This window comes from Petaurus breviceps, unplaced genomic scaffold (assembly GCF_028583685.1).
Source record: "Petaurus breviceps papuanus isolate PSGF00001 unplaced genomic scaffold, PetGlider_PUasm1.0 138, whole genome shotgun sequence".
NCBI lineage: Eukaryota > Metazoa > Chordata > Mammalia > Diprotodontia > Petauridae > Petaurus > Petaurus breviceps.
Genome location: NW_027185694.1, coordinates 4,889,847 through 4,903,604, shown reverse-complemented (window position 1 = coordinate 4,903,604; position 13,758 = coordinate 4,889,847). Strand labels below are relative to the sequence as shown.

At 37.9% G+C, this 13,758-nt stretch overlaps 1 protein-coding gene across 10 annotated transcripts in view; it reads right to left on the bottom strand.

Annotated features, from left to right (window-relative positions):
* TLE1 (TLE family member 1, transcriptional corepressor) overlaps positions 1 to 13,758 on the bottom strand; it is a 115,485-nt gene that overhangs the window by 99,499 nt on the left and 2,228 nt on the right. For all 10 annotated transcript variants that reach the window (XM_069105403.1, XM_069105418.1, XM_069105423.1 and 7 more), the window contains 3 exons: positions 12,790 to 12,890; positions 11,233 to 11,296; positions 11,078 to 11,122 (listed from right to left, as the gene is read on the bottom strand). In XM_069105403.1, coding sequence (XP_068961504.1) covers positions 11,078 to 11,122; positions 11,233 to 11,296; positions 12,790 to 12,890 — 210 coding nt within the window. The remainder of the gene's footprint in view (positions 1 to 11,077; positions 11,123 to 11,232; positions 11,297 to 12,789; positions 12,891 to 13,758) is intronic.

The window sequence follows — 13,758 nt, the reverse complement described above, 5'->3', positions numbered from 1 at the left end:
TAACAAAGTATTGTCTAGTGGATGTCCTTAAGGGACTAGTTTTAATGGATAAGGATGATTCATAATTAGTAAATCGGTTGTTTGCATGTAAATTGGTACTTTTAAAATGCTGGAGGTGCCTGAACATTTTATTTTCTAAACTAGTTTAACCCTCCCTAATGTTATTTGCACTATTAATTATCTCATTAAACCTTCCCTTTATAGAATGGCCAAAGGTCAATTTCCAATTTAGTGTAAGCCAAATTAATACATACTTTCTCGTTAACAAAGCAGAGTACCACCTATCATTACACTCTAAACTATTTTAAATGCCTAAAAATGTATCTAAGTTTCAGGGAGGGACCACAAATGAATATATGACCTCGTTATTCAGAGTCCCATTGATGGCTGACTAAACTCACTACCCTATAAAACTCATAAAAAAAACATTAGGTTCTTAAAAGAACATGAAACCACCCAGATATGGGATCTGTGTCATTATTTAAGTCAAAACCCCTAGATTTATACTCAACGACAAATTTCTCAAAGAGCAAAAACCTGCAAAGACCATTCTCTTCAACCAGCTTTATTAGCCAGGCAGCAATGGCCAGCAGTCTGTATGGGGATGATCTTGTCTCAATCTTTGTATTGCTAAAGCCAGAAGACTAAACCAAGAGGCAGATAAATAAGGGACCCTATTTCTCCTAATACAGAAAGCTACCTTTTTATTTTCACTCACTAATCCATAGCAGCCTTTAAAAAATGGCACAAATAAAGGCGGCAGCATTTTGTTCTCTAAATCAATTTTCTCCTCAGCCATCAACGAGATGTTCCAGCATAGAGAAAGAACAGTCCTTCCCTTCTAATTCAAAAATCCATACTGCCACTGCCCTTGCAAACTGCTAAACAAGCAGTATCGGCAATTCACTTGTGTTCTGTAATATATTTACTGCAAATCCCAATGGCTTGCCTCCTAATGCAGTTTTCTATTGTGTCTGTTCTTGTCAATACACTGACTGGTCACCTTCCTTGTAAGCTGCTTTGACCGACTGTTTACCCAAAGCATCAAGAGGCTTCTGGAGAGCCCCAGCTTCCTGGCCAATGACTTTAAGCAGCCTGGATCCAACTCAGAGATGCTTTGTGTTTCAGGGGCACTTCCAAACAAAATTCAGGCCATACTTTATGTTACCAATTACTCCCAACAGCCGTCCACCCCAGGGAACCTGGTTTGTCCATGTTATATTTGCAAAGTGCACACAGATTCTTGGACTAGCATTTTGTTTTACAAATCTACTTCCTAATGTGTACAAATGCTCTCATCTTAAATTCCAGTGAAGCTGTTTTCTAAGAAACAATCATCTATGACAGTCTGAGCTATACCATTTATACAACTAGAACAGTAATTCTTTAATCATTGATGTCTTGTGGGGGCAGGGGCGAGAGATGCTTCACACATTTTAAGTTCAACATTTTTTTTTCCTGCAGAATTCATTTTTGAGTCCAGGAATTGAAAGGACTGGCCACACTTTGAATTTTAAACTTAAGTGTATAGTATTTTTCCCTATCAGTAAAACCATGTGGAAACAACCCTTTCTTCTTCAAAGTAATCCTTTAGCATTATATGAGCATCTGGATGGAGAAAGGAAGCCTAGGTCCAAATACTAATATCTAACAAATATACCCTCCATTTGTCCAGAGATATTTTCAATTAAAAAAAAAACAAACAATACCAACACAGAAGGCAAAGCAATAAGCTGTATGCAAATAACAAGTAGAAAGGGACATACACTTACTAAAAATAGATGCCATTCGAACTGCCTACAATTTAGTAGTTGTGATCACCAGGAACAAGTATGGTACATTTAAAAGTCATTCTGATAGATTCACATTTGAGGGAAAAGATCATAGGATAATAAATCTCAAACTGAGAAACCATCTATTCCAACCCCCTCTACTCAGAGATGAAGAAACTAAAGCTGCTCAAGAACTTGCCCATGGTCAGTCATTTCGACAGTAATCCTCAGAGATAGAATTTGAACCCAGGTCCTTTGACACCAAAGGCAGAGCTCTTTCCGTTGGCCCGCACAAAGGAAACCCATGGTTCAATCTCAACTATGGACTTAAAGTTTTCATTTAAGAGCCAACTGTAAACACAGATCAAGAACTTTAATGGAAACTCTAAACCTTTGACCGTTCATAATTGCTTAATTAATACTCGCTTTCAACCACCCCAACCCTCACCCTCCTCTCCCATCTTTTTAACAACAATATCCTTCTGGTACTACTTTATGAGAATTATAGGACACCCCTCTCTCAGGAACCAAAATCCTGCATCACAGAAGCATAAATAGGCATCTATGGAATATAGCATACATAATACCAAAAAAACCTACACAAGAAGCAACATCTTTCTGTACATAAACATTTAACTTCTATTAGTCAGTCAACAAGCAATTAAGTGTCTACTACTTGTTGGGCACCATGCTAAGTGCTAAAGATATAAAAGGAAGGCAAAACAAATAAACAAAATAACAGAAGCCATGCCTAATAATAAACAATTCACCCCAAAAACAAAAAGTCAAGTCAAAACAAAAATAATAGGCATTTATTCCATACCAATAATCAGACTTCCAAATTTCTTACAGAAACCTCAAAAGTTTAGAATTCTAAATTTTCAGTATTTAGGAGATATAATCAATAAAAGATATAACATTTTCAATTTTTCAGAATTCTTTTTCTTTTTGGTATGTATATGGGGGGTACAGAATTATACATTGGGGGAAATTGGAGATATATAAAAAATTCACATTTTTAACATCTCTTGCACATCTAAAGTCCCTTTTTTGTCAAGTAACTCACAGCAGTAAGTAAAACTAGGTTTGCTTACAAATTGGTCACATTTTAAGGTACAGTATTCAGAATTCACTCATTTTTACTAAAAGTTCACTTTGAGTGTGCTTAATTTATAACAAATGGAGCTATAGTGAACATGAAGTCAACTAATATCTTTTGTCCCTGACACTTGTAAGAATCAAGCAAAAACTAGCAATACTGGAGTGAAATAAAAAACGTTATTGTAATGTTTTCTGGATTTAACACCTACCACATGAAATTTAAATTTATTCTAAACAGACAAATTTGTAGGCTCCTCATCATTCAGTACCTACTACTTCTGACATTTCAATTTCATCACCCTCAAAGATTTCTGAAAAGGAAGGCTGACCCAGGTTGAGACAAACCTCTTTACCTCTCAATTAGTAAATGTCTTGATTGGATGTTTCCTTAGACCAATTTCTTTCAGATGGTAAATGAGATGTAGAAAGATAGAAGTGAGAAAAATAAAAATATTGCTACCATGAGCAGTAGACCCAACAGGATTCCAGGCTTAAATCTATACAAAATTCCTAAAAGGTTCTGTTCCCCATCAAATTTATAAGTGTAGAAGCAGTGGGGCATACAGGAAAGACAACTGGGGGGGGGGTTTAGAGCTACAGGACCCAAGTTTCCTCCTTGAGAAGGCTGAACAAATCACCTAAACTTTTCTGGATAATTATCATTTGTTCATTTGAAAACTCTAGGTGGGGTTCACTACAGTTCTGAATCCTACAGAACATAGGCCTCTCATGTGAAAAATGAGCCAGACTTGTTTTTAGGGCAGAATTAAGCTCAATGTTGAGACAGAAGTTACAGGGAAGCCAAATTTCAGTTCAACATTAGGAAAGACTTAATAATTGTTGTTCAGTCTCTTCATGGCCCCATTTAGGATGTTCCTGGGAAAGATACTGGAGTGATCTGCCATTTCCTTCTCCATCTCATTTTATAGATGAGGAAACTGAGGCAGAGTGAAGTGACTTGCCCAGGATCACACCGATAATAAGTGTCTGAGGACAGATTTGAACTTGAGTCTTCCTGACTCCAGACTTAAGATCTCTAGCCTCTGTACCACCTGGCTGCCCTCTTAATAATTAAACTCTCTATAAACGGAATAGGCTATGCTTCAACAGATACTAAGTTCTTAATAACAGTAATAACAATGAATAATGATAGCATTTATATACAGCAGTGTGTTAACAGGTTTGCAAAGCGCTTTACAATTATCTCATTTTATCCTCACCACCACCCCAGGGAGGTAGGTTCTATTATTATCATTATCCCCTTTTTGCATATGAGGAAACTGAGGCAAACAGAAGTTAAGTGACTTGCCTAGGACCACACAGCTAGTATTTGAGAATGAACTGGAATGCAGATCTTCCTGACTCCAGGTCCATCCACTGCACCATATATCCATCTGCCTATTTGTCACTACTCGAGGTTCTCAGAAGTCAGATGGTCACTTGGTCAGGAATATCATTGATGGGATAGATAATTTGAGTAACAGTTGGATGAGTTCTTTGAAGTACCTTTTAACTTTTAGATTCTAGGATCCTATAACCCAATAGTGCATTAATACTCTATTCCTTATCCCTAAAATAAGGCCTAAATAATTCAAGGATTTGTATTTTCCACTTAAAAGTTTTCTTTCCAAAGCTATAAGAAAATTCATTTATTAAATAGTTCAAGGATTAGTATTTTCCACTTAAAAGTTTTCTTTCCAAAGCTATAAGAAAATTCATTTAAAAACTAGTTAAGTTGGTTGTGCTTTGAAGCAGTAGAATGTAAGCTCCTTGAAGACAAGGATTTAAAAGTTGTTTTTTTTTAATCCTCAGTACTTGCACACAGGCATTTAATAAATGTTATTCTAATTTAATTGAAAATAAATCACTTGCGAGTAAGAGCACTGGCCCCAGTGTCGGGATGACCTAGGGATCAAATCTGGGCTCAGATACTTAGCACCACACCCAGAAATGACTGGCCGTGTAACTTGAGCAAGTTACTTAACCCCAATTGCTTCAAAAAAAAAAAAAAGAATGAAAATAAATCACTTGGTCAATTTAAACTTAGTTCTTAATAATTAAATACACAAGGAAAAAAACCCACTGAAAACACTTTTTTTTCCAAAATACTTTTCAACAATAGTCTATTAAAGATCTTATTAATCAACCCTAGATATTCAAGTAAGCTTAAATTTGTTTTTGTTGTTTTTCTAACCCACTCCTGGAGACTACAATGTTTTCATGAGACATCAACAAAAACTTCAAATAGTTTCCTGAAAAAAAGTTAACTAAATAAATGGGTCTGCCTTCAACCTCAGTATCATTCAACAAGGGCTTCTTACATAATATTTACTAAAGGGACAGGTTTTCTTATGGGGCTTATTACTCAACATTAGTTAGGAAAACATTATCTTAAGCCCCCTGGATTAAGACTGGCTTCATTTGGCATCTGGCTTGGACTAACAATTTCCATTCCGTGTTCCTTTTTAAAAGCTTCTCTGTGGGTAATGTTAGTTTTTCCCCAACTAACGATGAGACAAACTCCTAGAAAGTTAGAACTGCCTAAACAGTGTTTTATACTTTGCTGCTCCATTTTGTAGATGAGGAAACTAAAGCCCAGAGATGCCATGTTAAATGACTTGTTCAAGGTCTCTCTCCAGGCTACTGATAAAATTAAGAAAACAGGATTCCATAAAACATTCCATTCCAAGAAACATACTTGCCCCCTCTCAACTTTTGGAATGGAAGCAAACACACAGTTGGTGGTTTGTAGTTTTGTTAGTGGGTTCAAAAGTGATGAATCTTTCTCTCGCTGCTTGCCACTGAACAAAAGCTAATCTGAACCTTAACAGACTGGGCTTTAAAATACACTTGGAAGCTTAATTTCCTTCTTGTTCTTGGAAAGAATTGATATGGCTGTTAAACACACACACACACACACACACACACACACACACACATCCCTATTCCTGATGACAGCAAGACATCTTGTACCACTTTCCTATTAGCACCTGATGGAGTTTAATCCTTAATGCCAATACTTTGGCATACACTCATTTCCTGGACATAGATTTCTGACCTAGAAAGCACGATTACTCAAGTGTAAAACCAGCAAAAAAAAAAAAAGAGAGAGAGAGAAAAAGTAATAGAAGGAACAACTTTCAGGCAGTAGAAGTAAAAAAATTCACATTTAAGCAATGAATCTGTAAGTGAAACCAAAACAACTCTGCTTAAACCCCTAAAAATAAAAGCTGGACAATTTTTCGTATACAAAAAACTGCTACAAAACCCATAAAAGGGCTACTTCTGAATGTTTATTAGCCCAGTCCACTATATAAATTGTTGCTGAAATGATTTAATAGGAAACAAAGGCTGGATCGTGGTTTTTTCCCCCCTGTCCAGCCTAACTGTCCCCATCACCCCCCAAAAACTGAGTTATGGAACATAACATTTCCTCTGAAGGGCTTAGTGCCAACATGCTACACCAGGGGTTCTTAACCTGGAGCCCATGGACTTCGGGGGGGGGGGTCTGATATAGATTTCAGGAGGTCTGTGACCTTGAATGGGGGAAAAACATTACATCTTTACTTTTACATCTAATCTCTAAGTGAAATTTAATAGTTCTTTCAATTTTTCTATTTTTAAACTATTCTGAGAAGGGGTCCAAAGGTTTCACCAGACTATAAAAGGGCCCTCTCTCTACAATCTCCCCAGCTCATCCACATATTAATATCTATGTATACACATATACATATTATATAGACTCAACATTCTTGTGACTACAGGAACAAATATTATCCTGTTTTTTTGCAAGTAAAAATAGAACTGCCAAGAGAAAAAAAACTCAGTGTCACAGGAAGGTCACGTGGTCAGCAGACCTTCAGACTTAGGTCCTTTCTGTTCATGTCTCTCATGATGCTAGATTTTAGTTGAGCCAGTTCCAATGGTTACGACACTGTGCTCAAGAAACCAAGGTCATGGATTGAATCTCCTGAAGGCCAATGAGCTCAGCCTTATTCCATAATACCCTAACTCAAGCCTATCCTCACCAATGCCTGCCCAATATTGACTCAAAGGGGGAAGAGAGCAAAAGATAGGAAAAGAGGCAGTGTGTGTGTATGGACAGCAAGAGGACAAGTTATACCTGGCACTGGGAGACTCAGGCTCACCTCCCAGCTGTTGTTACTAACTTAGTGACCTTGGGTGAGTAACTTATCCTCTGAAAGCCTCAATTTTAACCTCTGAAACAAGGGGGTTGAGTTAAATCATGAGGTCACCTCCAGAGATAACTTTCTGTGACTCTGATGTATATTCTATCATCACTGCAGGGAAAAAGGGCTTAAAAAGACTTCACCATGATGATATGAGTAGGCCAATAGCCTGTGTGTCATTAAAAGACAGAATTCTGTTATCTTTCACATGGCTTTTTGCCCAAATGTGCCACCAAGACCTTTTGAATAAAGATACACGAAGCACAAAAATACAGAAGGAGACACTTAGCCCTAACAGTTGATCACATGAACCCACTGCACACATACCAAGGAGAACTGACATATCTTTAGAGTACTTTCGAGTTTACAAAGCATCTGGAAAGTCTTCGGCCATTTGCACCTTAACAAGCCCATCAGGTGATAATAAGAACTATCCCCATTTTACAGATGAAGAAACCCAAAGCTCATGCACCTCTATGAAGTACCAGCTCTGAGGACAACAGTCATTTCCATTTTAGCTCATTATTTCATGTGAGAGCTTTTCCCTTTGCTTATAACAGAATTATGGTATGGAATATTCTTTTTTATATCAAAACGTTCAGAACACAAAACAGAATTCAAGACTTCATGAATTTATTGTAATTAATTAAAAAACTAATGAAGAGGGGAAAAATGTTGAAACATATAAACAGAATATATACAACAAACCAAGTCTCTACAAGTAGGCAAACCACGATTAGACCATTCTTGATTTGGATGACAGTTCCATTTAAAAACTGCCAGAGATTTGGTGGTATGGTGACACTGGAGAATACAAAATCCAACAAACCCACTGAAAGGGGTAGGGGGTGGGGAGAAGCAACCGAGGAAGGGAAGCAGTCTCTCACACAGGAAACAAGCCTTGAGAACATTAAAGCCTGCTCTGTGGAAAGTTTCCCCATCACTGCATTTTTCAGTAACAAAGATGTTGTCAGAAATGACAATTTTTTGTGTCCCCTGATGATGCCTTGCTAGCATTTGGTTATAAGCCATAAAGCGGGAATAATTTCAGCCTGTCAGGAGTCTAGCTAATGCCCAGTTTCCCCCTAGAGAGAATTCCTGTCAAACGTAATGAGAGCTCCAAAGGCCTCTCTACAACATAATGAGCACTTAGGCCACGCTGGTGATCAGGCAGCAAAAAAAGCATCAATTTGAGCCTGGCTATACCCTAGGGGCTAGACGTCACCAGTTTTAATAAGAATTATGATTACTAGCTACCCAATGCCTCCTCAGAACTTATTATTAATGTGTGACATTCAGAAGGATTTTTTTTTAATGTAAGGCCACTTTAACACTGAATCATAGCAGAGCCCAACCCTGTACCACTGTAGTTAAGGGTCTATCATCATCATTTACAATATAAACTTTGCTATTTTAAAAATATAGAGCATATCAGCCTTTCACATTTTTCAAATTCCTAAACTAGTTACACAAAATACACCATATAATACATACCAATATGCAGACAAAAAATATTCACACATGTTGTCACACGTAATTGCCCATGAAACACATGCACAGAGACATAGCTCTACTCCCCAATACATTTCTTATCCCCACCACACACATCCTTCTGACACTTTTATCTTTTTCTTTTACAAAAATAATAACACTACATATTCTTTGAATTCTCCAATAAATTTAGCATGAGCATAGTGATCTTATTTTTGGAAAATAGGAGCTCCAGCAGTATTATGAGCTATTAATTCCTCTGATTTTATGAGTTGAAATTAAAACTCAACCTTTTATTACTCATTCTGTTCAGTATACAAATTCAGTCTTTTAATGCCATTAAAAATTAAATTGGCAAATTGTTAGAACTCTGTGGCAAAAGTTTGTGAATTCCCATATGCTAAAAAAAAGACCCCCCCAAATTTAGCCATGACTCCTTCTGACCTGTTTAAAATCCCTCGTGATAAGGGAGTAGTTATTTATAACAACAAAAAAGCCCAAATAACCCTGAACACTTTAAAAAATAAAGTTTTCTTTGAAAAAAGCTGTAATGAAAATTACTTAAAAATACAATCAGTCCAAGTAAAGAAAATTAGAATATCTCCTCCCAAACATCTTTGAAAACAGGATTTCCAAAACAACACCTCAGCATTATCAAAATCTGCAACGAATTAAAAAGAATCAAAGAGTTCAGAGTTACAAAAGCACAATTCAACTCTGAAACACACTTGCTTAATGAAAGTCTTTGAATATAGTGAAGATCTGAAGCCTGAACTAATCAATTTCTCCACTGTGCCCTAGCCGGTCAGCCATGCTCTTTAATTTAATGAAACAAGAGTTTTAGATGAAATAGCACATATACATCAAGCAAGAATTGTATTGTTGCACTTTGAAATGTGTCCAACTGTGCAACTTCATCTAATGATAATTTTTTTTAAGAGGCAATCGATTTCTGAAAGACTTATTGTACCAGCCTCCTGATGAAAAAGTGAACGTCAGCATATCTACCGAATACTTACACCCTGCCATTAATGCTTTCTTTGGCAGACAATGACTACTCAATCGAGGGTCCTTTGGGCTGAGCAATCATTTAGCTTTTCTTCTCTTATGAGGTCCTTAGTGCCTTGTTCCAGTTCAATACTCTTTTTATTCACCATTATAGTAGCCATAAGTGTGAATTTTATGGGAACTTGCAAACTCATAGTCATAACCAGAGCTTTCCCAGTCACTAATCTTTCCAGGCTTTTAAAACCACTAGGAACTCAGCTACTATCAACATATGCTACACCCATAAAAGAATTTTTTTTCCTCCCAGATTCAAGACTCCGTCTACTAAATTATTTTTAAAGATATGTTTACCTACAAGTCGTTGAACTAGTATCTTTATGCAGTGCTACAGAACTACAAAAGAAAACTAGTGTTTGCTGCAAAGTTCTTCATATACCTTTTCCACACTAATGAAAAGAAGCTCATTTACACAATTTGCTCTACCACATTTCTAAGTGGGTACAACTATATCTACAAGTTACAGGGGGAAAACCACTGAATTTGGAGTCAAAAAATACATGACTTCAAAGCCTGGATCTGCTGTTTGCTACCTGTGTGACCTTGGACTAGTCTCTTCCCTTCCCCATGGCCCTTCATTCTCACTTCAAAAATGAAGGAGTATAATAAAAGATCTAAGGCTCCTTCTGGCTCTAGACGCTATGATATTATGTCAGTTGACATTTGTATGAGGCTTTTAGATTTGCAAAGAGCTTATATAAGTTCTATATGTAACATCTTTATAAAGATCAATATAATCTTTATAACAATCCTGGGAGGCACAGACTTACAGCTATTATTCCTTATTTACAGATGAACCAACTGAGACCAAGATTAAGAGACTTGCACTCAGACCCTGTGAGTAGGTATCTGAGGTCAAACATGAGCCCCTGTCCTTTCTTACAAGTATATCTTTCTATCCAGCATGCTACAGTGACTTAGTCCTATGACTCAACAATACGTATGTGAGTTTGGGTTTATACACCTATAACATTCAAATGGTAAGGTTTCTGTATACCTACAACATTCAAATGGTAAGCATAAACCTATCTATAGGTGTATCAGTCAATTTTATCTTCCTGTAAACAGAAGAGCTTATATTTTCATATCCCTTTTATCTAGTGATTTAAATTTTTCTGCAAATATATTGAGTTGCAGAACTTCTGCCAAGTAATTATCAAGATGAAATGTGTGGTACAAAAGAAAGAATGCTAGATGTGGAGACCGTCTTAGGAGTAGATTCAAATCTGAACTTTGGGCAAACCACATCTGGGTCTCAGTTTCCTTATCTGCAAAATGAGGTTGTCCAACTGGATGATTTCTAAAAGGCTTTTCTACCTCTAAGTCTGTGATTCTATGATAAACTTGGCAACTGAGACCTACACATGGCTTTAGATGACCTATTACCAAAAGCAATGCCAGGTTTACAACCATAAACTGATTCTAGGTCTCAATTTGGAATCTGCTTAAAAATCTTACCTGTTTATGCATTTCAATGTTTAATCCATATGACATTTCATAATACTGTGAAGAAAAAAAGAGAAATAAAAGTTTCATTAACTCATGTTTAGTAATACTAAGAAAATATTTTGTTATGGTATGTGAAAAGGAAAAAATAAATCTTTGATACCTACCATCACATAATGCCTCTGCATTTCTGTCTTTTCACTTGCCAATTTCTCACATTCCAATTTAAGGCTACAAAAACAAAACAGGCAACTTCATGTAAACATTATGTCACTTGTTTTAACATCTGCCTCACATATTTGCACTTCAAGTAAAAACAGAGACCAATTTAGAAAAACTATAAACTATCAAAGTAAACATCCAAAAGCTTTGTCCTTGTATTTAATAGAGAATACAAGGAAAATGAATTGTATTACAATTCATTCCATTTTGATTCATTCTTAGGACACACAAAATCCCAGGTAGAGAGTGGAAAAATAAGTCAGGCCATTAAACTAACAAGTAGTCTTATCATCTAACTCCTGGTCAGTTAAATTTTTATTAGTTTCATGGTGTGGGATAACCAGCCCCTTAACAAAAAAGTTGAGCTTCAAAGAATATCTATTGCCTGTTTTGACTCTGGATTCCAACATCCCTCTAAGTTTTTAAAATTGTAATTGAAAAATTGCCATTCTAAAACTGTTAACTAGTTTTACCCTGTCTTTAAAACACACTAAAACATTATGTCAGGTATCCAATGAAATGATATAGCCTTGAAAGTATGTGATTAGATAAGCACATGCCCTAAACAGAAAATTGGACATTCTTGAAAAAAAGTAGAGAATTCATTGACATTCGCCATTAAAATGGCCATTTATAAGTTGCCTGTGCATTCTGCTGAATTTAACTTAAATTGTGATAGAATTTGTCTTTAAAGTATAAAAGCCAATTTCTTAGTTTGAAGTTAGTTTTTAAGCTAACAAGGTACAATATCCATGTTTCTTCTACTGTTTAAAATTCCCACTGATTTGGACAGTAAGTCTAAACTTGTACTCAAGTGCTATGATGAACTTCATATGCAGAAGCCTCACTCAGTTCAATGGGGCTCTGAGGATGGGAACTTGAAATTCTATTTATTTTTTGGATCTCCAAAGTCAGCCTCAATGTAAATGGCCCAACAACTATAAACGTTTAAAAGGAGTAAGCTTTCCACAATGAACTTTGCTTTGTACAACTCTATCCCCCAACATAACCAAATAGTTATTTCAACATTGCATTTGTCCCCTGCATTCCAAGACTAAGACATTGATTGAGCCAGTGTTTTCGGCTCAGCCTGTTGCAAAATAAATAAATGAAGGGCAAATATTGACGGTTCTCATGCAACTCCAAAACACAAGAAAAAGAGTTCATTTGAACAGCAGCAAACTGGGGGCCAAAACAATAGGAAGAGGGGATGAAAAAAAAAAAGGCCTGAGAAAAGCCAAGAAAGGAAAAAAGGGGGGGGGGGGGGGAGAAGTGAATGACAGGTTTTAACTGTGATTCCACACGCCACCGCCTGGACACAAGTACTAAATACAGCTGCCACCCCTGGGATAAGACAGAGTGAAGAGGAGAGAAAGAGAAAACCACACAACCCCCAACCCCCACCAAGTCAAATACGTTCCACGCTGACATCCAACCCCTAGACCAGGGACAGAGAGGGTCGGCTCAGGACTGATCACACCCGCTGCGCCGGCTGCACGCACCTGTGATACTGAGCCTGCAGGAACTGAAACTCCTCTTTGATCCGATCCAGGGACTCCGGGATGGTGAATTTAAAGGGCTGACCTGCAGCCTGGTGCGGCGTCTGGAGGGGGTGTAGGATGGGTATGCATAGATGTACAGGATTAAGAGAAGGGAGGGAAAGGAGAGGGGGGAAGGGAGAGAGAGGGAGAGAAAGAGAGAGAGGAAAGGGGAGAAGAAAGAAGGAAAGAGGGAAAGGGGGAGAGGAGGAGGAAGGAAGGGAAAGAGAAAGGGAGAGGGAGAGAAAGAGAAAGGGAGAGGGGGAGGGAGAGAGAGGTGAGACAACAAGCCAAACCAACAAAACCAAATCAAAAGTTACCGGCTATATAGCAGGTACAAAAAGAAACTATTTTTTTTTTTGGTTTACTTTGGGGGAGGCAGATGGCAATGCTTCCTCCCTGCCCCCAGCCCGTTTGCAGAAAGTCCCAGAGCCTGTATAAGCTAGGTCTAAAATCTACCCCTGCCCCTCCCTATTCTACTCCTGGGGACACAGATGGGGTCTACCTCAGTAATTCAGGCAGAAGTAGCACCCTTCTCCTAAAGGGCCTGGGGAAGGCGGTATAAAGATGGGTGCCCGTCCCTCCTATAGGCAATAAAGATAATAGTCCTAGGGAGATTAGTGGAGTCACAGACACCCCCGCCCCATACTCCCAGTTCCCAGAGTCACCTAAGAGGATTCGGGCCAGCCCCGGCCCCTCTGGATCCAGGGTTGCAATTGACATGTAAATAAGACAGTGAACAAAGGGGGGACTGAGTGGGGGCCAGCTACTGGGGGTGGGGGGAGAGAGAAGAGAGAAAGCTAAACACCTCCCTCTCATATGTAGGGGGTAGGAAAATAAGGGATGTGGATGGGGAGAAGAAATCTAAAAAGCTTCTCTGTCCCCGTCCCCGTCCCCCTATCCCTATCCCTACCTCGCTGGCCTATGTGCCGC